Source organism: Bos javanicus, chromosome 4 (genome assembly GCF_032452875.1).
Source record: "Bos javanicus breed banteng chromosome 4, ARS-OSU_banteng_1.0, whole genome shotgun sequence".
Classification (NCBI taxonomy): domain Eukaryota; kingdom Metazoa; phylum Chordata; class Mammalia; order Artiodactyla; family Bovidae; genus Bos; species Bos javanicus.
In genome coordinates, this window is record NC_083871.1 from 75,116,212 (window position 1) to 75,142,546 (window position 26,335).

Genomic DNA, 26,335 nt, shown 5'->3' on the forward strand with positions numbered 1-26,335 from the left:
GTACAAGGTCACAAAACAAGCCTAGACAAATTTAACAAAATGGAAATCATTCTTGTCTGACTACAACTGAGTTCAACTAGCAATCAATAACAAAAGGAAACCAGAAAAATCCACAAAAGCATGGAAATCAAACAACACACTTTAGTATAACCATTGGGTCAGAGACAAAAACAAAAAGGAAACTAGAAGATTTCTCAAGGCAAACTAAAATGAAAACACAACATACCTAAACTATTAATAGAAATATACAATCTACCAAGACTGAATCAAGAAGAAATAGAAAGCCTGCACAGATCAGTAACAATAAAGAGATTAAATCCATAATCAAAAACCTCCCAACCAAAAAAGTCCAGGTCTGGAGAGCTTCGCATGTAATCTGTACAAGGCAAGGATGCCCACTCTTACCGCTTTTACTCAACATAGTACCATAAGTTCTACTCAGAGCAGTTGGGCAAGAAAAAGAAAAAAAAGCATCCAAATCAGAAAAAAAGGGTAAAGTTTGCATCTGTTTGCAGATTACATGATCTTAATATGTAGAAAACACTAAAGACTCCACCAAAAGACTGTTAGAACTAATAAATGAATTCATTAAAGTTGCAGGATACAAAATTAACATACAAAGCAATTGCATTTCTATATACTAGTAATGAACTATACAGTAAAGAGGAAATTAGAAGCAATGACATTTGTAATTTCTAAGAATAAAGTTCTTAGAAATCAACATTAACAAGAGGTGAAAGACACAGTGGTGCAATCACAAGCGATATGGAGGCTCCTCAAACAATGAAAAATAGAGCTGCCATATGGTCCAGTAATCTCACTTCTGGGAATATACCCGAAAGAATCGAAATCAGTATCTTGAAGAGGTAGCTTCATCCTGTGTTCTATGCTGCGCTGTTCACTGTGAATAATTATTCACTATTCACAATAGTAAAGATACAGAAACAACAGAAATGTCCATCAGATGAATGAAGAAAATGTGTTATGTACATACAGTGGAATATTACTCAGCTTTAAAAAAGAAGGAAATCCTACCATTGGCAACAACATAGGACACATTATGCTAAGTGAAATGTCATTCAGAGAAGGATATCTCTTATACATAATTTCTCTTAAACACTGCATCTAAAATAGTCACCAGTGTAAAAGTAGATAATAGTACGTAGTACGATGGAGTATGTAGAATGATGGAGCGAGGGAGGCTTGATGTGTTGTTCAGTGGATATAAAGTTACAGTCATACAAGATTAGTAAGTTCCAGAGATCAGATCTGCAGTGTAACACACAGAGGAGCCTGGTGGGCTACAGTCCAGGGGGTCACAAAGAGTCAGACACGACTGAGTGACTTCACTCACTCACTCACATTGCACATAGACCTACTCTAGAATATAGTGGCTAGAGTTAAGGTAAGATGTTGTGTACTTAAACATTTGTTAAGTGAGTAGATCTCATATGTTCAATGGTCTTATTCCCCCCACCAAAAAGAAACACCAACAACAAAAACACACAAAGGGATATAAGGAAACTTTAATAGGTGATAAATGTTTTTATTACCTGGATTGTGATGATAGCAACACAAGTATTTGCATATGTCCAAACTCACCAAATTATATACGAAACTATATACAGATTAAAAATTCCAATTATACTGCAATAAACATGGGGGTAGTAGGGAAACTCTGATGAATATTACTTTCCAAAGGATAAAGTAACTAGATGTATCCCCTGGAAATTCTCTCATTTTATACAGAGCTGGAATAGTCAGCTCTCTTCCAGATAAACATAGGCAATGGGGCTAATCAATTATCTAGTTTCTTTTTTACTACAGAGAAGGATATAGTGATAACATGATAACCTGATCTTTAGTTTCAACAGCAAAGTCTTATTGACCAAAGTGCTGTATTAAGCCTAGTAAAAAGTTCAGACATGAGTATTGAGTACCTTCCTATATACCAATATATTGGGCTTCAGTGGTTACTGCAGAAAATAACTTGATGTTTTATCCCTTTTTTATTTGATATTTCAAAATTATACTAAGATAAAGATAAATGACTTTATCTGTGTCTTTTACTAAAGCACAACTTCAAATACCTTTGTATAATAGATTAGTAATAAATAAGTTGGACATGAGTTTTAGCAAACTCTACTGCTACTGCTAAGTCACTTTAGTCGTGTCCGACTCTGTGCGACCCTATAGACGGCAGCCCACCAGGCTCGTCTGTCCCTGGGATTCTCCAGGCAAGAACACTGGAGTGGGTTGCCATTTCCTTCTCCAATGCAGGAAAGTGAAAAGTGAAAGGGAAGTCGCTCAGTCGTGTCCGACTCTTTGAAACCCCATGGACTACAGCCCACCAGCCTCCTCCATCCATGGGATTTTCCAGGCAGGAGTACTGGAGTGGGGTGCCATTGCCTTCTCCTTAGCAAACTCTGCTGCTGCTGCTAAGTCACTTCAGTCATGTCCGACTCTGTGCGACCCCATAGACGGCAGCCCACCAGGCTCCCCTGTCCCTGGGATTCTCCAGGCAAGAACCTGGAGTGGGTTACCATTTCCTTCTCCAATGCAGGAAAGTGAAAAGTGAAAGGGAAGTCGCTTAGTCGTGTCTGACTCTTCACAACCCCATGGACTACAGCCCACCAGCCTCCTCCGTCCATGGGATTTTCCAGGCAAGAGTGCTGGAGTGGAGTGCCATTGCCTTCTGGGAGATAGTAAAGGACAGGGAAGCCTGGTGTGCTGTAGTTCATGGCGTCGCAAAGAGTTGGACACAACTTAGCAACTGAACAGCAGTAACAACAAAGTTCAGTGTTTAATTGGTAATACCAGGCATCAGATCTTTTTCCTTTTCTTAGAAACTTAAATGAGTGAAGTTCTCATCTATTCCTTTGCATCATGAAAGGACTTTAAATATTATCAAACACTTAGTTCTATATAAGTATCATATTTCTCCTTCATTCTGTTTACATGATACATCACATTATATTTCTTGAATAAGCCTGACCTGGTTATGGTGTATTATGTCTTTATTTTTTATGTTGCTGGATTCAATTAGCAAATATTTTTAGATTTGGGGGAGAATACCATGTTAATGTAAGTTTAATATTTCTTTTTTATCAATATTCACTGAATAGTTTTGGAATCTAGTTTATTTTGACCTCAGAAAACAAGTTTGGAAGTATTCCTTCATTTTATTTTCTCTAGAAAGAGTTTGCATAAGATTGTTTTTATATCTTTCTTAAATAATTTGTGGAATTCACCAATTAGTTTTCCAATTGAAAAGAAAACCGGAATTTTTTTTGTAGAAAGATTCTAAAGTATAGGTTTCATTTCTTTAATATGTATAAATATGTTAAGATTTTCTACTCATGTATAGGTTCTGATGTCTTTTTATAGGGACTTATTTTGTCTAAATTTTTGTTATTTCCTGCTATGTGAGCATTTATAATATCCTCTTAGTATTTTTAATGTCTGTAGGATATAAAGTGATGCCTTCTTTTTCTTTCTTGGTATTAGTCGTTTCTGCCTTCTCTCCTTTTCCTTGATGGGTTTCACTAGGGTTGATCGATACCAATATTATTAGTCTTTTTAAAGAATCAATTGTTGCATCATTGTTTCTATGCTATTTTGTTTTTCTATTTAATTAATTTTGTGGAATTTTTTTCATTCAATTTTATCTTTTCTATTTCTTGAGATAGATGCTAGGATCATAGATTTTTCAACTGTTCTTCTGCTCTAATATATCCATCTAAGGCTGTAAATTCTCCTGTGAAGCCAACAGGGTTCCATATGCTCTTATCATTAAATTCAAACTGTTTTCCAGTTTTCATTGTGATCTTCTTTTCAATCTTTGGGAAATTTAGAAGTATATTATTTAATTTCTGAACAGAGAAGGATGTTCTATTTTTTTCTCTTATTATTACAATAATGCTATGAATTAAAGAGGCAAAAGACAGGCCATGATAGGCATGAGAGAGTTACTACCTCAAAAGTGGGAACAAAATAAGTGTGACTCATACCCGTAGGTGGTAAAACTTGAAAGCACATGAGTGAAAGAGGCCAAGCTGATGGCCTTTATGCACCAACCCTCACAACCACCACTACACACAACCACCATCACAAAACAGCCAGCAGAAACAGGTCTCTCTCTTTTTTTTCCCCAAGAGGGAGCCATGTTAAATAATTATCATATTATTTTTGAATCATAGATAAATACCATGTTAAATAGAAAAGAGATTTCGATTGACCCCAGCAGGCTTGCCATTCCTGGGAAGACTAGAGGGAGATTGGGCTCAATTTACCACCACCACCAGCAGTGACTTGTTCAGCCCATGTCTGTTGCAACCCAGGAAAACAGTGAAAGGAAACAGTGAAACCCTGGCAACAACTTCAGCCCCTCACTCCATGTGAGGCACTTCACAGCAGGCACTTCAGCAAATAATCTCATGCCAAGATAAGATGTAATTAAAAGCAATTTAAAAAAGCAAATATTTCAGGTATGCCAGCACTGTAAAAGACAGTAAATGAATAAAGCTTGAAGAAATAGTTAATAGAGCAACCAGAGGAGACCTTTAGGAATAATTAATTTTGGGAAAGCAAAGGAGAACATTGCATCTACAGAAAAAAGGCAGCAATGAGAAACAATTGGGATTAGTTTTTAAATAGTTGAAATTAAACTACACTGGCAAAGTCTCTTCAAAGTTCAATTTTTAAGCAAAGAAATAAACTGATTTGAGAGAATGAAGGAAAACATTCTTTGAGAAGATATTTTTGATAGAAATAAACTCACAAATTGAATTTAACAATAAAGCCTTGTTAAGTTATTACCTTCCTTTTTATTTAAGGTGCTGCATTTTGGGATGTTACCCCTCAGAGGATTACTTTCTTGAAAAAGAAGGCATTTTTCTCCTTTTGGATTTATTAGCAGTAAGTATAATAACTGTTTAACAAAAATTAAATATGTCTTTATTAGCTCTTTACAAACTGAGTATCACAGAACACTACTCTGTGATTAAATGTGCCCCCAAATAGTGTTTAAATGTTTGTTTTAAACAAAAATCCCTCCTGGAGTTCCATAATGTGCATTGGCATAATAAAGAGTCTGAAAATTCCTCCAGTGAAGAAATTGGTTTACTTAGATGAATGTTCCCAAACATATGACAGCAGGGAATTTGTTTTATGTGGATTTTCCCCCACAAAATTAAAGAAACAGCTAGACTACTTCAAAGTCAATAATCATTTACTAATAACTTCTAGCTTGACAAACAAGGAAAGATCAACATTAAAAAAAAAAAAACTGTGTGATTTGTAGGTAATGTGAAGACTCTAGTGTGTCATAGAATAATCCAGAAAGGCTGAGAAGAATGGCAAAGACTCACATTTATCCTTACAGTAATCCCCTCCTAGCCTCAATAAGTGTATCCATAGTTAAGATAATATAAAGAAAAAGTATACTTTTGTTTCAGTAAAACTCTGAGAGATATTCTCATGCAGAGTTCTAGGTATGTCACTGCCTGTGATTGCCACCATTCTTGATATTATTAACAGAATAACGAACCTACTTTAACTTAGCAAAGATACTAAACTTATTTGTGTCCTTTCATCTCTGTGAAAGAAAATTAGTTGACACCAGAGATGATAGCAAGCTCATTAGATATAAAACACTACAAACAAAAAATAAAGTAAATAATAATTATAATAATAAAAATAACCCACCTTGAATGAGTCATAAGCAGAAACCCTTTGAAAGTTCAGAAAACTGAGCATAATACAAAGGATATATGCATAGCTCTACTTGCTGCTAAGTCACTTCAGTCGTGTCCAACTCTGTGCGACCCCATAAACAGCAGCCCACCAGGCTTCCCCGTCCCTGGGATTCTCCAGGCAAGAACACTGGAGTGGGTTGCCATTTCCTTCTCCAATGCATGAAAGTGAAAAGTGAAAGTGAAGTTGCTCAGTCGTGTCTAACTCTGTGCGACCCCATGGACTGCAGCCTACCAGGCTCCTCCGTCCATGGGATTTTCCAGGCAAGAATACTGGAGTGGGGTGCCATTGCCTTCTCCACATAGCTCTACTTAGGCAGACTTAAATGACATATATCTCACCATGTTTCTCTGACTAGAGTATGTCTAGAAGCACATGGTCAGTGTCAGGGAATTCTCAAAGCTACAAAATTAATTTGGCATATCTTCCTGGAATGTAGCTTCTACTTAATATTTGGAAGTAAGGAATGATATTATGTGTGTGTGTGTGTGTGTGTGTGTGTGTGTGTATATATATATATATATATATATATATATAAAGTAATTAAAATTTATTTTAAAAATTAAAAGACATTTCTTACTTATATTCATTCTCCTTCACCATTAGGGTTTCTGGATGGAAAGATATGAAGGCTGGTAGGAGAAGCCATATAGCACAGTGATTGTGAGCACAGAATGGAATCAGTCTGATTGAGGCCTCTTGGAGTTGTTAGCTGTGTAACTTTGGCAAATTATTTAACACCTCTGTTACCAATTTCTTCATCTATAAAATAGAGATAACAGTATTATCTACCTCATGCATTGCTGCTAGGATTGTATGAATAATTATGTGCATGTGTGTATACATTTACATGCAGTGGTTTGAATAGTTCCTGACATATTTTTGCTGTGTTTTCTTGAATGTAATTATTAGATTGTACTGAATGAGTTCCAGAAAAACATCTATTTCCGCTTTATTGACTATACCAAAGCCTTTGACTGTGTGATCACAAGAAACTGTGGAAAATTCTGAAAGAGATGGGAATACCAGACCATCTGACCTGCCTCTTGAGAAACCTATATGCAGGTCAGGAAGCAACAGTTAGAACTGGACATGGAACAACAGACTGGTTCCAAATAGGAAAAGGAGTGCGTAAAGGCTGTATACTGTCACCCTGCTTATTTAACTTATATGCAGAGTACATCATGAGAAACGCTGGGCTGGAAGAAGCACAAGCTGGAATCAAGATTGCCGGGAGAAATACCAATAACCTCAGATATGCAGATGACACCACCCTTATGGCAGAAAGTGAAGAGGAACTAAAAAGCCTCTTGATGAAAGTGAAAGAGGAGAGTGAAAAAGTTGGCTTAAATCTCAACATTCAGAAAATGAAGATCATGGCATCTGGTCCCATCACTTCATGGGAAATAGATGGGGAAACAGTGGAAACAGTATCAGACGTTTCTTTTTTTTTAGGCTCCAAAATCACTGCAGATGGTGACTGCAGCCATGAAATTAAAAGACGCTTACTCTTTGGAAGGAAAGTTATGACCAACCCTAGATAGCATATTCAAAAGCAGAGACATTACTTTGCCAACAAAGGTCTGTCTAGTCAAGGCTATGGCTTTTCCATTGGTCATGTGTGGATGTGAGAGTTGGACTGTGAAGAAAGCTGAGTGCCGAAGAATTGATGCTTTTAAACTGTGGTGTTGGAGAAGACTCTTGAGAGTCCCTTGGACTGCAAGGAGATCCAACCAGTCCATTCTAAAGGAGATCAGCCCTGGGTGTTCTTTGGAAGGACTGATGCTAAAGCTGAGACTCCAGTACTTTGGCCACCTCATGCAAAGAGTTGACTCATTGGAAAAGACTCTGATACTGGGAGGGATTGGGGGAAGGAGGAAAAGGGGACGACAGAGGATGAGATGGCTGGATGGCATCACAGAATCGATGGACGTGAGTTTGAGTGAACTCTGAGAGTTGGTGATGGACAGGGAGGCCTGGCATGCTGCGATTGATGGGGTCACAAAGAGTCGGACACGACTGAGCAACTGAACTGAATGTAGATTAAACCAACCAAGCTAATTATAAATTACAAATAATCTTTAATGAAGTTTGTATATAAACTTCAACCATTGACATTTGCCTCCCTCCTAAAACTGAAGTATGTGGTGGTAGTTTTAGTTAAGTCATATCTGACTCTTGTGACTCATGGACTGTAGCACACCAGGCTCCTCTGTCCATGGGATTTCCCAGGCAAGAATACTGGTGTGGGTTGTTATTTTCTTCTCCAGGGAATCTTCCCAATGTAGGGATCGAACCCATGTCTCCTACATTGCAGGTGGATTCTTTACCACTGAGCCATTAGGCATTCCCAAAGTGAAGTAGAAGAATAAAAAACTGACTTGATTAAGGATTGTGATTAATACAATCTGTTAAAATATTTATTCAGTGTGTAATAACTGGACATGGAACAACAGACTGGTTCCAAATAGGAAAAAGAGTACATCAAGGCTGTATATTGTCACCCTGCTTATTTAACTTATATGCAGAGTACATCATGAGAAACACTGGGCTGGAAGAGGCACAAGCTGGAATCAAGATTGCCAGGAGAAACACCAATAACCTCAGATATGCAGATGACACCACCCTTATGGAAGAAAGCGAAGAAGAACTAAAGAACCTCTTGATGAAAGTGAAAGAGGAGAGTGAAAAAGTTGGCTTAAAGCTCAACATTCAGAAAACGAAGATCATGGCATCCGGTCCCATCACTTCATGGGAAATAGATGAGGAAACAGTGGAAACAGTGTCAGACTTTATTTTTTGGGCTCCAAAATACTGCAGATGGTGACTGCAGCCATGAAATTAAAAGACGCTTACTCCTTGGAAGGAAAGTTATGCCCAACCTAGATAGCATATTGAAAAGCAGAGAAGGAAATGGCAACCCACTCCAGTGTTCTTGCCTGGAGAATCCCAGAGATGGGGAAGTCTGGTAGGCTGCCGTCTAAGGGATCGCACAGAGTCGGACACGACTGAAGCGACTTAGCAGCAGCAGCAGCAGTCAAGGCTATGGTTTTTCCAGTGGTCATACATGATTGTGAAAGTTGGACTGTGAAGAAAAGAGCGTCGAAGAATTGATACTTTGAACTGTGGTATTGGAGAAGACTCTTGAGCGTCCCTTGGACTGCAAGGAAATCCAAACAGTCCATTCTAAAGGAGATCAGCCCTGGGTGTTCTTTGGAAGGACTGATGCTAAAGCTGAAACTCCAATACTTTGGCCACCTCATACGAAGAGTTGACTCATTGGAAAAGACTCTGATGCTGGGAGGGATTGGGGGCAGGAGGAGAAGGGGACGACAGAGGATGAGATGGCTGGATGACATCACAGAATTGATGGACGTGAGTTTGAGTGAACTCCGGGAGTTGGTGATGGACAGTCAGGCCTGGTGTGCTGCGATTGATGGGGTCACAAAGAGTCGGACGCGAGTGAACTGAACTGAACCGAATAATTGCTCATAAAGGTTAAATATTACTGAGAGTTTACTATGTGACAGTGTGTGTGTATATTAGTCACTCAGTCGTGTCTGACAGTTTGCGACCCTATGGGCTGTAGCCCTCCAGTCTCCTCTGTCCATGGGATTCTCCAGGCAAGAATACTGGAATGGGTTACCATGCCCTCCTCCAAGGGATCTTCCCAACCCAGTGATTGAACCTCTGTCTCCTGTAGCTCCTGGGAAACCCCATATAAGTTATAATAACTCTCTAAAGCAGGTAATATTATCCATAATTTAATCAAACAGGAAACTGATAATGTATGTAATTCAGACAACAGGTTACATGTTTCTTTTGCCATATTCTATTAGCAGTACACTGTAAGAGTTTCTCAACCAAAAATATTTCACACAGAAGCCATAACTGTGTGGACGCCTTTGCTCTACTTGGACTTCTCTAGTGTGCTGCCATCCGTGGGGTCACTAGGAGTCGGACACGACTGAGCGACTTCACTTTCATTTTTCACTTTCATGCATTGGAGAAGGAAATGGCAACCCACTCCAGTGTTCTTGCCTGGAGAATCCCAGGGACGGGGAGCCTGGTGGGCTGCCGTCTATGGGGTCGCACAGAGTCGGACACGACTGAAGCGACTTAGCAGCAGTAGCAGCAGCATACCTAAATTTTAGTTTACTGAAAACTATTTGTAGAAAAACAGGAAATATGCTTAATAAGATAAATTTTCTTAAATGCTAATCTACTCTTTTATGGTTGCTGAGTTTCAAACTACAAAATTATACTTCGTTTTGATTTATTTTCACATGTGACTGCCATTTGGAGTTACTATCAGTTAGTCTCTTAATAATAATGAGGTTACAGCAAGGATGAGTCTTAACAAACTTTAATAAACCAGGTAAATTAAAAAGATCCTATAATTACACTCTTATGTATAGCACAGATGACCTTGCTCCACTTAATTTCAATATTTCTTTTTCTTATTGAACTAAATCAATGACATTTTTGTTCAGGGTATGTTTATGACTACATCAGAATTATATTCAATCTTTTTATTTCTGTTTTTTAAAAGTCTCTATTGTTTGAAAATGAACTCATTACAATGGTATCTATTTTAACAGGAGATGGTCACAAATCATACTTAGAGTCTTGATTTTATAAGGCAGTCATTTAGGAAAAAACCTACTGATTAACACAATATTTCTCTTTTAAAAGACAATAATTCTTAAAATTTTTATTTTTTTATTTAAAATATATGTATTTATTGCAACATTTTTCTTCTGTTTCCTTGCAAAAGTTAAACCAAAAAAAATTCTGCAATCTAATACTTGGAATAATGGTTGAATTCTGTGATAATCCCAAAACTGCGGCTCATGTCAATGCTTGGCGAGGGAAGAAGGACCAGACAGCTGCTAGTCTTTTAATTAAATTGTGGAGAAAGGAAGAAAAAGAATTAGGAGTAAAACGTGATAAATACGGGAAGATTGTTGGTAAGTGTATTTGTAATTGTTTGTAGAAATAATTAGATCCGTATTTTTAGAAAGAGACATTAGGAAAGTATGGGGCCTTCTACCTCTTTGTTTAAAGTTCTTTTCACAGGGGTCTGCAGATTGAAAGAAAACTAAGTAAATTAGTAGGTTCATGTTTTTATAGAATATTTTCAGGAAATGGTATTTGATTATATTCTTTAACTTGGAAAACAAAACTTAACAGGAGCATTTTCTTTGGGTTATCTGCTTTTGTAAGTATTTTCAGTAATATTTCATTTACCAATAAAATTTGAAAAAACCTAAAGCATTTTCTTTGGGTTATCTGCTTTTGTAAGTATTTTCAGTAATATTTCATTTACCAATATAATTTGAGTGCTTAAAAAGTAGAGTGCTTAAGAACAATTTTTCTGGTATTTTGTACATTTCTGTTGATTCTCATTTATAGTTTAACTTTTATGTAAAGGAGGAAACTTTTCTAAATAAAAATAAATCAATGGTCATAAATTTAAATGACTAGACTCTAAATTAATGAAGTTTATAGTACCAGAATTTATATTTCATTTATCTATTCTATAGTGCTATATCGGAGAAGGCAATGGCATCCCACTCCAGTACTTTTGCCTGGAAAATCCCATGGACGGAGGAGCCTGGTAGGCTGCAGTCCATGGGGTCGCTAGAGTCAGACCCGACTGAGCGACTTCACTTTCACTTTTCACTTTCATGCATTGGAGAAGGAAATGGCAACTGACTCCAGTGTTCTTGCCTGGAGAATCCCAGGGACGGGGAGCCTGGTGGGCTGCCGTCTATGGGGTCGCACAGAGTCGGACACAGCTGAAGCGACTTAGCAGCAGCAGCAGCAGCATAGTGCTCTATTACATTTTCTAAACCTCTTATGATTCTTATTATAATTTTATATGTTAGTATTGTTTATTTTTAAGTGAAAATACTTCCCCTTTAACTCCTGGTGATTTCTCTCTTCAATCCATTTGTATTATTTCTAACTTCTAACCCATAACATCATAAAATAGTTTTTATATTTATAGGATAACATATAGAAACCAAAAGCAAATAGAAGATTAAATCATTGTTAAACTGACATGTTCAGTTTCTGGATCTCAAAATTAGAAAAGTTTTTTATGTGAAAGTTTCACTTTTAAAAAGTAATTTTGTGAAATTTTTATACTTTACATAAATAGTAAAAAAATTAAATTTTTCCAACAGAATGGGGAAAAATTACTGGTTACTTATGTTTTTAAAAGAGTAATCATGTATCAGGCAGTACTGTATTCTGTTAGTATGATGTCTAGACTAAAATCTTAAAATTATTAATTTACTACAATTTTTATCTGTCCTTTCTATATTTTTATGATATCCATTGATTAGATACAAAGAAACCTCTATTTACTAGTTTTCAAGAAGAGCAAAAAATCATACCACTGCCTGCTAACTGCCCAACTATTGCAGTTATGGATGTTGCTGAGAATATCAGAGCAAAAATTTATGCTGTGTTGGGCAAACTAGGTAAGAAGTTACTTGTCAAATTCTAAAGAGCCTCTCTTTCTTTGCTGAGTATTGTGAATTGATTTCACTTTGGAGTCCGTTTTTCAGACATGATGAATAAAAATCCCTTTATATAGACAAATGCATGTTCCATTGTTATCACAACACAACCAGCTGCCCCTCCTTGAGCTCTGGATTTGGGGGAAGGCATCAGTAATTTTTAAGCTCCCCAGGCAATTCCAGAGTACAGTCAGGATTAAAGACAGTTAGTTTAGATGATTAGACTTAAATACTAGAATTCTGAATCACCTGAGGACTTAACTTCGCTTCTTATTAAGAAAAAAGTCCTCACTCTAAAGACTGTAAAAGTACAGTATCATGGTCCGACCACAGCACAGAAAGCGTTCCTTTTTTAATGACTACATAAGGATGACCTGGCAGAGGTTTGTTACAGGAGGAAGCCAGATGCTCACAGAAGTAACATTTACATAAATCAGGATGAAATCAAAAGGAATCATTTGCATTTTTATGATAGATATATGCCTTTTAGAACTATTTGCTCAGTTAAAGTAATTCTCTCTTTATAAACTTTGTTTAGATTTTGAAAATTTACCTGGCTTATCTGCTGAAGATTTTGTCACTCTATGTATCATACATAGATATCTTGATTTTAAAGTGAGTACCTTCTTAGCCTTTTTATTAAAATCTAGTATGCAAGTCATCAGTTGGGGAAGATCTATTCATATTTGTGAGCAATAATCCACATACTATATAGTTTTTAGTTTTCATTTTACATCTGATACTATTCAAGGAGCATACAATTAATTTATTGGGTATTTCCATGGGATAAGATTTCATCCAACTTTTAGTTTATAAAGGAAGATAGACATTACTGATATAGAAGCCTAATAGATCTTTAAAACATAATTTCTTCTCTTTAAAAGGGTATTTAGAGCTAGAATTGGGACTTCCCTGGTGATCCAGTGGTTAAGAATCCCCCTGCCAATGCAAGGGACACCAGGGATCCCTGGTCTGGGAAGATCCCACATGCCACAGGGCAACTAAGCCTGGTGCCACAACTACTGAGCCTGTGCTCTAGAGTGAGCCTGTGCTTTGCCACAGGAGAATCCACTGCAATGAGAAGCCTGTGCATGGCAATGAAGAGTAGCCCTGGCTCTCAGCAACTAGAAAAAGCCCACATGCAGCAACGAAGACTAAGTGCAGTCAAAAGTTTCAAAAATAATTTTCTTTAGAAGAGCTAGAATTGAATGAATTATTACTTATTAAAATAAATTATTAATACTTATTAAAGTATTGTTTTATCATTACATTATCCAATGGTCAAATATCAATTAATAGTCCTGAGTTGCTTACTTCTCTGGTTATATACTTTTTGGTAAATAAATGCCTTTGAACTTCTAGGAAAGCCTTTTTAAGTAAACATGCTCTTCTAATATTAGTACTATGTATTGAATGCTGTAAATGAATAAATCTCTATTTAAAAAGGGAAAACAAGGCTTAATTTTACCCGTATCCTGGATGAAAATTTTTTTCCTCTAAATTTAAATATACTCAAATGCAGTAATTTCCATATATCCCAGTATATGAGGTGGACCTACAGCATGATGAAATCAACATATTAAGAGTTTTAGGTCAAGTATTACCTTAGCTAGAAGATGAGGGACAAGGCCCTATTTCTCGGATGACTAGGTACCAGGATTCCAGAAATCTCCATCTTCACTGTTCTATAAATTCATCTTGACCCAGTCTTCAAACAGGGCTTTAGAAAGGAAAGCATCAGTACTTCAGGAGGATGAGAGTAAAGCAACAATTTGTGCAGCTGTGAAAACAGAGTGACTATAAAGGAGAGGGCAGTGATTATGGCAATGAACTACACTTAGATAGTAGAGCCTTCTCTGTGAATACTTATCATTGAAAAACATTAGGTAAGTGATTCCTGAATACTCAAATGTAACTGTTGCCCCAAATCATTCCCAGTGCCACTTATTCCCAAAGAGTAAGTTAGGAAAAGCTGGTTCCGTAAGTGTTAACTTTGGAATGATCACTCAAATACATTTTAGGTTACCTAAAAGTATATCATTTATTTTTGGTTAATTTAACTTGTTTAAACTTTGCTATAACAGATTGGAGAAATATGGAATGAAATATATGAAGAAATAAAATTAGAAAAGCTAAGACCAGTCACCACAGACAAAAAAATTTTGGAATCTATTACAGCAGCATCAGAAAATATTGGAAAGATGGTTGTTTCTCTGCAAAGTGAGATGATTGAAAGCCAAGCACGCCAAGATGTGCAAAATGAACAAAAAGTATATACAAAAGTAAGCCAAAATAATTTCAGTGTATAAACTAGTTGAAATTATCCCTAAGGTATTTGCCTTACTTGTGAATGCTTCAGCACTTAGAGTCATTTTGTGATTTTCTTTTATAGTTACTTTCTGTGTCTTTGTACAGATTGAAAGAAAACATGGAGTGAATAGCTTGAAATTCAATTACTGTAGTCAATGCTGGTCTATGACATTATAATTTTATTTCTCAAGGCTTACATTTCCATTTTTGAAATGTCAGAGTTTCAAAAATTGTGGTCTATTTAAGTGTACACATCTAGAAAATTCTGACAAACAGTGTATCTCTGTGACTGTAAGTTTAACCTCAACGAGAAAGTCGGCCCTTGTCCCTCACTCTGTGACAGGCCCTCACTTGTATGCCAACCAGAGGCACATCTCCTCACCTCAGTGCCAAATCACATGCTGTGAGCACTCTGTAAATGTGCTCTCTGACTTTAGCTAGTCAGAAAAAGCCTGTTGGGAAAATATAAGCCATTTTTCCCCAAAAGCTTTACACAGGTGAGAAACAACACACCTGACGTTTTTGAGCAAATAGGTTAAGTGACTAAGTGAACTTGTCCACCAATGCAGAGATGATATAGACTCCCCATTGCTGCTTGGTGATCCTTTATGACTAAAGTTAAATATTTAGAACTCTTTAAGGTGATTTCCAAAGTGTTTTTCTATTGCCTGATGTTTTCACTTATACTGTTAAATGTTTATGTCTTCCGTCTAGTGGAACTTAGCATCCACTTATAAATTCTGCTCCATCTTAGATACCTCCCTTCTTAAAAGTTTTATTTGTTGGAGAGTTTTTATTGCAATGCCATTTAAGCCATTCTTTTGATCTTTAGTGGAGTATCCCTGATGGAAGTTCTGCTTCTCAGTAGTTATATTGAGTGGCAGTGTTCTGCTGTGTGGACTAGCTATTGCTGATCTGCTGATTATCGTTGTTTTGTTATCATGGCTCTGACCCCACTTATTTTTTAGCAGTTGTTTAATTAAATACCCTTAGGTTCATAATTTAAGCTTAATAATATACTATATACCAACCAAGGGCATGTGTTTTCTGATTATATATTTAGTGGAGAGTCTGTTGAGAACCACAGTCTTTGTAGTTTGTCAGTAGTATTTCCCAGACTGTAACTCCACAACAAACTCAGCACTCTCACAAAATTGCTTGTCTTGCTGAAGTCATAAATTAGAAGAAGCTCCACCAGTATAATCTTGCCTAAACTATTATCAGTGGCAGCAGAAATCTCTTTATTTTCTCTTGTGGATTTGCTGTTGGGTCATTTATGTAACTTGCTCTGGATTATACTCTGTTTTTGCAAGTGGTATTTATTTAAAACAGTCTTGCTGAGAACGATTATTGTTATTCTCATATTTTATTTTTTTATAACACCAGTTTTTCATTACATTTCATGGGAAGCAGTTCAAACCTTGGCCACGTAGTGAGGAAAGAATTTTGTTTGTTTGTTTGTTTGTTTTAAGACTTTCGTTATTTAAGTTGTTAAACTCTAATCTTTTTGCTAGTTGGTCTTAAATTTTATATTGGCAAAAACTAGCTCTTTCTTCAAAATAGAGGTATTCAAGCCCTTTGACGAACTCTTACTTATCTTTCTCATTTCAGATACAAGCCACACACAAGCAAAGAGAATTGGCTAATAAATCATGGGAAAATTTCTTGGCCAGAACATCAAATGCTAAAACTTTAAAGGTAGGATTTTTTAAATATTATGATAACCACAAAAAGCAGCCAACTCTGACAGAATTTTTCAGGGAAATATTCATTCACCTTTTTCTGTTGATCTTTCTGTGGGATACCAACACTGTTGATCCTCATTTGCAGTTTAAGATGATAACTGAAACTAAGCATTTTTCACAGTTTCAGAAGATACCACTCTGAGTTTCATTTGGCTTAGCAGGGTGATGCAAGGATGGTGTTCCTGGTTTGCATAAAAGAGATGAGAGTTAGTCAGGAATAAGCAGGAGTGTGCTCCTGCTTTCCATTCTGAGCCTTCTTATTCACTGATTCTGTAAGAAGCAGAGTGAAGGACACAAATAACAACTGTCCATATTGCCCTCTCGATCAAAGATGTTTTCCCTGTGACCACCACAAGATACATTATATTAAAGATTAAATAGGAATTTGAGAAAATGTGATAACCTGCTTCAGCAATAAGCTTGAAAGTAATCTAAAAAGTTTATAATGCTAATTGTTCACTTGAAATATGTAAGAATATCATAGAGTTCCAAAATCTCATTACTTTTTTCCATTTGTGCTTGGGTTACACTTTTACATATGTGATAATTTTCCTCTAAATATGAAATCATTAAATGATATATTAGCCCACAAAAATAGTGGAACCATATTAAGATAGGAAAATCAAAATTAACAACAAGCTTATTCAAGATACCATGTCTCCCCCTTCTCATGAAAAGTTCTTCCCAATGTTATTTACAAAATAGCCCCATAACTACCTGTACTTTTAAGGAAGAGTTTATGAAAACCCTTCCACACAGATTAGTTGTTACCTAGGATTTCACCTGTTCTAGTGCCTCAACTATTGAATTTGAAGGTAACTGCAGCAAATTATCAGAGAAGGCAATGGCACCCCACTCCAGTACTCTTGCCTGGAAAATCCCATGGACGGAGGAGCCTGGTAGGCTCCAGTCCATGGGGTCGCTAAGAGTCGGGCATGACTGAGTGACTTCACTTTCACTTTTCACTTTCATGCATTGGAGAAGGAAATGGCAACCCACTCCAGTATTCTTGCCTGGAGAATCCCAGGGACAGAGGAGCCCAGTGGGCTTCCATCTATGGGGTCGCACAGAGTGGGACACGACTGAAGTGACTTAGCAACAGCAGCAGCAAATTATATAGTTTGCATTATTCTGAATTCTTAAAACATTTAAGTGTACTGGATTAGTATTTGTACAAAATAATTTGAAAACATGCATCATCTATTGTAAATTTAGTAGTTTATTCAACCATGTGCAAAAAACTGAGCCTGATTTCCTTAGGAACTATTTTATCCCTTGGTCATATATTGCCAGTACCTCTGGAAATTTCAGTAACATTTTTAGTTGTTTCCTGCAATGTGCAAAGGATATAACTTGCTAATAACTATTTTCTTAGCTTAAATGAATAAATGCTAGATCTAGTGCTAATAAATTATAAACCAGACACAAATATATTTTGTATACTTCTTTGTAAATACCATAGTTAATGCTTTAATAACAATTTTATTTTCTTTCTAATTTAAAAATCTTCAGAAAGCAAAAAGACTTCAAGAGAAAGCTATAGAATCCTCTAGATATGGTGAAAGACCACCAAATGCGATATTTCACAGAACAGATATTAAAGGCCTTAACGCAACAGTAAGATTTTTTTTTTAATCCATAACTTTTCTTAATAGATAATGAATTTAGTTCCCAAAGAATGTTATTTCCATGAGGTTTTGTCTCATACTTTTTCTTTTTGCTTTAAAATGTCAAGTAGTTAAGGCATATTTATCCCTGCCCTAACCTAGTGCTGGTTTAGACCAGACCTAGCCCTCCAGGATTCCCAAGAAACTGCTGTAAACACTAGTCAAAGTAGGTCTCTACATCTCATTGACAGGAAGTGTGCAGTGCCTCCTTTGCTTGTTAATAGATCCATACCATATTCCAGTGTTCTTGGTGTCCTCTTCTGGAAATAATTTGGCCCTGATTGCAAAGGCCCCAAAGCCCTGATTTTTCCATTATTACACACTGCCTCCTAGTTACTATATGCATTTTGTGTCTTATCCAAAGTTAGCTAAAGGATGAATAAATTTTCCTCTTAGTGAAAATTTTTATAAATGGCCTCTTAAATGTTTAATTTTGCTTTTATAGGTGCCTTCTGGTGGGGTAGTAACAGTGGAAAGCACTCCTGCCCGATTAGTGGGAGGACCTCTGGCTGATACAGATATTGCTCTTAAGAAACTGCCTATTCGAGGAGGAGCCTTACAGAAGGTGAAAGCAGTAAAAACTGTGGATGAGCCAAAGAAGAGTGATCCCGCATAAAATACTCTAAAGGATTTTTGAAATAAATTCCACTGATAATTTTTAGCTAAATATCTTTATATATAAATGTAAAGCAAACATTTTAGAATAAATATTTTAGTAAAATACTATTAAAAATAAAAGTAAGGAAATATAATATATTATTAAAAGTATCAACATATACTGTGAGAAGAGTTATCATCAGTTTCTTTCTAAAGATTACAGTCCTCTTAACTGAAAATTGTAAAACATATTGTATCAGTTAAGACTCTTTCAACTGATGTGAACAGCTCCAACTGATTTGAGCCAAAAAGCAAAACAAAAAAAAAACACAATAACAAAAGTCAAATATAAAACTAATTAAAACTATAGGCATTGTTGGATCCAGAAACTGAAACTCTGTGAGTAGATCTTCTCTTTTCCTAGAAGCTCCTGAATTATATTCTCCCAGGTTGATATCCAGTAGGAAAGAGTGCATGCCTACCTCTCAACAGTCTCTGCAACTGTCTCTGCATCTTGGGACATCTGATTGGCCACATGCCCACTCCTGAACCATTCATCATGACCTTAGCCAGATCTGAGGACTGCTTACACCCAGAGCCTGAAGGTCAGTCCCATCTAAAGCATATGGTTAGAGTGGGGTCAGGCTAAGTACATAAGTTATTATAAATATATATAAATATGGACAGCAAAAATTTTGCAGCAAGTATGTTGGTCAAAGTAAAAGTTCTTCTCCTATAAAAACCAAATGTTAGTCAGAAGCTAAACAATAAAAATTAAAAATAAAGATAGTTTTTAAAAAATTTTATTTATACTTAACTGGAGAAAAATTGTTTTACAATGTTGTGTTGTTTTTGTTGTTCAGTCACTCAGTCATGTCCAACTCTTTGTGACCCCATGGACTGCAGCACACCAGGCTTCCCTGTGCTTCACTATCTCACAGAGTTTGCTCTAACTCATGTCCGTTGAGTCGATGATGCCAACCAACTATCTCATCCTCTGTCACACCTTTCTTCTCTTGCCCTCAATCATTCCCAGCATCAGGGTCTTTTCTAGTGAGTCAGCTTTTCACATCAGGTGGCTAAACTATTGGAGCTTCAGCTTCAGCATCAGTCCTTCCAATGAATATTCAGGGCTGATTTCTTTTAGGATTGACTGGTTTGATCTCTGTGCTGTCCAAGAGACTCTCAAGAGTCATCTCCAGCACAGTTCGAAAGCAGAGTTCTTTGGTGCTCAACCTTCTTTATGGTCAACTCTCAGATATGACTACTGGAAAAACCATAGATTTGACTATCTGGACCTTTGTCCTCAAAGTGATGTCTCTGCTTTTCAATATGCTGTCTAGGTTTATTATAGATTTTCTTCCAAGGAACAAGTGTCTTAATTTCATAGCTGCAGTCACTGTCCACAGTGATTCTGGAGCCCAAGAAAATAAAGTCTGTCACTGTTTCCACTTGTTCCCCATCTATTTGCCATGAAGTAATAGGACCAAATGCCATGATCTTCGTTTTTTGAGTGTTGACTTTTAAGCCAGCTTTTTCACTCTCCTCTCTCACCTTCATCAAGAGGCTCTTTAGTTGCTCTTTGCTTTCTGCCATTAGGGTGGTATCATCTGCATATCTGAGGTTATTGATATTTCTCCCAGCAATCTTGATCTTGTTATTCATCCAGCCCAGCATTTCACATGATGTACTCTGCACAGAAATTAAGCAGGGTGACAATACACAGCCTTGTCATACTCCTTTCCCAATTTTGAACCAGTCTGTTGTTCTGACTATTGCTTCTTGACCTGCATATATTGGTTTCTGTCACACATCAACATGAATCAGTCATGTCCCCTCCCTCTTTAAGATCCCTCCCACCTCCCACCCCATCCCACACCTCTAGATTGTCACAGAGCACCAGGCTGAGTTCCCTGTGCTATACAGCAATTTCCCATTAGCTATCTATTTTAACTCTTAATATATAAATAAATCCCAATGATACTTCTCTTTAATGGGGATGGAAAGTGGGTGTGGAGGGAAACTCTTTTGGTGGTGGAGGTACCTTGCCACATAGAGGTAGATCCCTTAATACTGGATGTAGAGCAATAAGTGTCTGTGTCCCTGTGTGCCATTATGTGTTTCCAAAGCCTGGAACCCCATCAACCCCCTTCTTCACTCAGGAAGCTGCAAAGTTGAGTTCCTGTCCAGGGCTGGGAGAGACAAGACTCTGTTTCCTCAGAAAGGAAAATATGTTGGAATTTGAGCCTAGTCTCTAGACCCATAGGGTGCACATAGCAGTGTACTGGCTAAATGTATAAGAACCAGCTCTTCAAGGGGAAAAAGCTCTTATATATAGTGTTTGCCAATTTGCATGATATAAATATTCCCAGGATGACCAATTTCAAGCTACCAACATGGTGCTGCTGAAAGCAGAGTTGGGAAGATATGCATAGGATCCACTTGCATTATCAAATAAAAGAGGGTTCCAACACCCCACTGGGCCCACCCTCTCCTACTTTCTCCTCCCTCTTCCCTTACACTTCCTCCTCCAACTCACATTCCTCCAGGATTTTTCATTATTCCCTCTGTGAGGATAGTAGCATTTGCAATGAGAGAAGAAATGACAGCTACTGATGTTGTTCTAATTAGAATGAGTTGCCAGTGACCTCTCAGCCTGGCCTGGCTGCCCACTCTCCTGTGGCTCATAGGGGTACATAATATGCATCAGCTTATCAATGAGCTTTGTCTTCTCTTGAATCCCTTTCTCTATTACCACCACCCCCAAGAGGACAGCAGAAGGCATAATTTGTTCCTCTTCTTCACAGGCAGTCCTAAGCACAAAGGTTCCATGTAAAGGGGAGTGTAAAGAACCTGTCTGCCAATGCAGGAGACTTAAGAGACGTGGGTTTGATCCTGGGTCAGGCAGATCCTCTGGAGACAGGCATGGCAACCCACTCCAGAATCCTGGTGTGGAGAATGCCATGGACAGAGGAGCCTGGCGGGCTACAGTCCATAGAGTCGAAAAGATTTGGACACGACTGAAGCAACTTAGCATGCACGCACACATGCAAAGAGGAATGACTGAGACACAAGAATGGGTGTGGACAGGAACCTGCAACAATGAGATGGCCCATACAAAAAGCACCAGATACACATTGGGTACATCTGAGATACATACAGAATGGAGATGAAGTGTCCGTGACTAAGAGAAAGGAATGTTTACCCCATTTTGTAGACTATAAGTTCCTTCCTCAGGCTCCAAGCTCCCTAAAGACAAGACAGAGACCATATCTCATTCATTGTGGTAACCAACACCTTAGTTAATTACTGAATAAGTGTGATTATAGCCCCAGCTCCTGGCAGCCTTTCCCTCAACTTATGCAAATACAGCAAAGTCCTGAACTCAAAGGGAAGATTCAACCAACAAAACACTATACAAGGAATGCTAAACACAGACACGTTATGGTAGTTCAGATGCATTCACTTCATAAGAGTGGTAGACTTTCTCTAAAATCAGGCACAAGTACTATTACATTAATATGACCAGAGAGTAGAAATAGAATTGATATTACTTGGGTGAATATCAATTTTTGTATATAGTACAACTTGGTATCTCCAGATTTATTAGGACTGACTGTAATCAAAACAGTCTGTGCCTTCAGTAGAACTTCTCCCTGTTGTAAATCTCACCCATCAGAAAGAAGAAAGGTAAAATAGGGCAGGTTATTACCATTCAACAGAGGAAGAAATGTATGTGGATGAAGAGTAGTAAGGTTGCTTAATCCAGACGCTTGTACTTGGTAGACAGACAATACCCAAGATCCCATGTTATAGTTCTAGGCACCCAGCAGTGAGCCCGCAAATCAGTCCCTCTGTCTGACATTGTCACTAATTCTAACAAGTCTCCATCTCTGCTCACATCTGTGCTCCCACTACATCACTCCTGAGCCCATCCAGCCTGGCTGAAAGGTGGATAGTATATTTCCTTCCATGAGTCAACTGAGACAGAATTTTAGCTCCCAAACTTTTACTAATAAACTAAATGAAAAAATAGTCAAGAAAATAAAAATGGAGTTTAGTGAGCCCAGAAGAAAGTGGCTTCAACGCTGTTCAATGAGAATCTTACTACATGAGGGAGGAGTTCATTACCTGATTAGATCCTTTCAGCCAGTGCTTGCTCATATTGGATGAAAACCAGTGAATAATTAGGTGAACAACTATTGCTCTTCTGTTCCTCAGTCTGCCTTCTGGAACACAGGGTACATTTCATATCACAGGGAAAAACTATGATGTTCACCCTAAGTCTTTGGGGATCAAATATCCAGTTTATTTAATCATTCCAGACTATGAATCTGGCCAGCTCTTTCTGAAGTGCTGAAATTTGTTAATATTCCTCTATACTGACACCAACAGAACCAAACAAAAATTTACAGGTTTAACATAGATACATAGAGGGTATAATAAAACTAGTCCCTCTCATTACTTTGTCAACAAAGGTCTGTCTTGTCAAGACTGTTTTTTCCAGTAGTCATATATGGATGTGAGTGTTGGACTATAAAGAAAGCTGAGTGCCGAAGAATTGATGCTTTTGAACTGTGGTGTTGGAGAAGACTCTTGAGAGTCCCTTGGACTGCAAGGAGATCCAACCAGTCCATCGTAAAGGAGATCAGTCCTGGGTATTCACTGGTAGGACTGATGTTGAAGCTGAAACTCCAATACTTTGTTTGGCCACCTGATGCGAAGAGCTGACTCATTTGAAAAGACCCTGATGCTGGGAAAGATTGAGGGCAGGAGGAGAAGGGGACGACAGAGGATGAGATGGTTGGATGGCATCACCGACTCAATGGACATGGGTTTGAGTAGACTCCGGAAGTTGGTGATGGACAGCGAGGCCTGGCATGCTGTGGTTCATGGGGTCGCAAAGAGTCGGACACGACTGAGCGACTGAACTGAACTCATTTTTTCTCACCTACGGCCAACACAGCCTAAGCTTACATTAGTCATTGGCAGCCATGTTTCATGAACACTTATATTTAATTTATGTAGATAGTTCCTTTTCAAGGAAATGTAACATAACTTCCCATTCCCTAAAGTGTGGGTTATGCTTAATGCCATGCTTTCAAAGAATACAACATAGAAAGAGAAGGGAAGGTAACTTTACAGCTAAGAAATCTGGTAAATACTACCTTGCATACTAAGTCACTTCAGTCGTGTCTGACTGTGACCCCATGGACTGTGTAGCCTGCCAAGCTCCTCTCCCTATGGGATTCTCCAGGCAAGAATACTGAAGTGGGTTGCCATGCCCTCCTCCAGGGGATCTTCCCAAGCCAGGGATTGAAGCAGCATCTCTTATGCCTCCTGCACTGGCAGAAAGGTTCTTTACTACTAGTACCACGTGGGAAGCCCAAATACCTTAGCCAAGGTTAAACACCATCCGTGGGGTATGTTATGTTGACAGCATGTACCCTTGATATGAAGTGTTGAGGACAGTGCTTTACCTCTTAGTTTTCACCCCCCAAAACCTATAACCCCCATCAAAACCAGAGAGAAACATCAGGCAAACCCAAATTGAGGGACATCCTGCAATATACCTGGCCAGTATCTGGAATTGTCAAGGTCATCAAAAACATCTTCTTAGAGTCTAAGGAGACATGACAACTTAATGTAAATGGTGTCCTGGATGGGATAGGGTTGAGTGGGGAACAATTCATAGTTTTCTTTTCCCTTATTCCAAATCATCAGACTGGAACAGCAAGAGGACATAAAGGGGGAAAACTAGTGGAATTCAAATAAAATATGAAGTTTAATTTAGGTTGTATCAATACTGGTTCATTAGTTATGACAAACATACCAGACTAATGTAAGATGTTAATAATATGGAAAAATGGGTGAGGCGTATATAAGAACTCTCTGCACTAGCTTGCAACTTTTCAGCAAATTTGAAACTATTCTGAAATAAAAAGCCTATTTAAAGTAAAAAAAAAAAATTCTCTAGGAAGAGCAGAAGAATTTTAAGCATAGGCACTCAGTAAATTAACCATTGTATCACCTCATGAAGAAATATTTTGGGAGCAATATTAGATGGTTTTATTTGTTTTGTTTCTCTGCACTTTGAAGCATGTGGGATCTTGGTTTCCCATCCGGGAACCAAACCCATGTCCTTTGCAGTGGAAGCGAAAAATCCCAACCACTTGACTTCCAATGAATTCCCAATATATGTTTTGCTATCTTTTTTCCCTCCTTAGCTTTCAGCACTATGAAAAAACAACTGGTTTTGAATTAAGCTATAAGAGTTCAGCATATACACAAAGCTGTGAAACTGATTGAGTCTTTACCATAACACCACTGCAAGAATGGGTGGGTTTGAATTTTTTTTTTTGGATCATCGTCGTATCTGACTAGTCTGATGATTTGGAATATGGAAAAATAGAACTATGAATTGTTCCCCACTCAACCCTATTCTGGCTACCATTTCTCTTTGGTTAAAAAAAAAAAGCTTATATTTTGGTATCATAAAAGTGATTTTGAATTAATTATATTATTTTCTGCTGCATCTTTGTCCCACAGCAGTGACAATTCTGGAAGCAAGGATTGTGTCTGGATTACTCAGCAGTGTACCTCCAAGCTCAAAGAATTTGTGTTGAATAAATGATGAAAAAAGAATAAAATTTTCTATATACAAATGACATGATTTGTGCCCAAAACTGGGGTGATTTAACAGAGCATTATATCTAAGTATCATCAAAGAGACTTAAGATGAATGGCTCTAAAACCAGAATGCTCAGTTTATTTTTAACATCTTTAGTAATCCAAGGTAGCATGTAAATTTAAGTAGGAGAACTATGAAACCATTTTCAGTTAATCTATTTTGGAAGGTTAGAAATTAATTTTATTAATATTAAAAAGCTTATCATTGGTGCAGTAAAATTTTTATGACAACAAGGATTGCTGACAACTGGTTGAATAATTTTTTAGGCTAAAATGACATGATCTTGCTTTATGGCACTCAACTGTTGAAGTTCCGAAAGAGGGCTGTTTTCTAAGGAAAATCATGACCCCATGCCTCTACAAAAGGAAATGAATTAATCAGCTTCATGGGTATTTGGTCATTTTTATAAAAGAACATATGGCCTACCCTCCAACTAGTTGATTTTCTGAGCTTATGGATCTATCTGTAATTGGCAAGATAAAATATTCTCAATCTAGAAACTTATAATATTAAACTTAAAACCTCATATTATCTGTAACCAGTTATTATACAAAACTTATTTATATGAAATGCTACTTGTAAAAAAAAATACCTGAAAGTTATGCAGTCCATTAGGACTCATGGGACCCCTGAAATTACGTACAAAGTATGAGTGTATGTATATAAAACCCCTAGTAGAGGGTCTATTATGTCATCAGAATTTCAAAGTGGTCCACAACTCAAAGAATGTCAGGTCCCCTCCTTTAATTCAAAATTTATTCTTGGATCAAATGAAACCATCAGACAATTCATATTATTTTTGATGCTTTTGAAATTGTATTTAATTGTGTTTGGGTGTGCTGGCATCAGGTTACATTGAAGGCTAGCTGTCACTGTTGGGATACTTGAAAACACAATGCTGTAACCCATGGCAGCCATTATAAAAAACCTATGGGACAGACTTCTATTGATCCTCAGACCTAGGAAAAGCTAGGCTCCCAAACATATTGCTTGGTCCCCACTGTGAATCTTGAAACCGCTCATGAGTCCCAATTCACATTG

General features: G+C 37.4%; 1 protein-coding gene across 3 annotated transcripts in view; it reads left to right on the top strand.

Annotated features, from left to right (window-relative positions):
* The window catches only part of CFAP69 (cilia and flagella associated protein 69), a 66,995-nt gene extending 41,215 nt beyond the window's left edge, over positions 1-25,780 (top strand). For all 3 annotated transcript variants that reach the window (XM_061414381.1, XM_061414384.1, XM_061414382.1), the window contains 8 exons: positions 4,836-4,917; positions 10,532-10,724; positions 12,108-12,245; positions 12,823-12,899; positions 14,369-14,566; positions 16,206-16,292; positions 17,852-17,956; positions 18,452-25,780. In XM_061414381.1, the coding sequence (XP_061270365.1) occupies positions 4,836-4,917; positions 10,532-10,724; positions 12,108-12,245; positions 12,823-12,899; positions 14,369-14,566; positions 16,206-16,292; positions 17,852-17,956; positions 18,452-18,622 (1,051 nt within the window). In that variant the 3' untranslated portion in view covers positions 18,623-25,780. The remainder of the gene's footprint in view (positions 1-4,835; positions 4,918-10,531; positions 10,725-12,107; positions 12,246-12,822; positions 12,900-14,368; positions 14,567-16,205; positions 16,293-17,851; positions 17,957-18,451) is intronic.
* Positions 25,781-26,335: the final 555 nt, after the last annotated feature.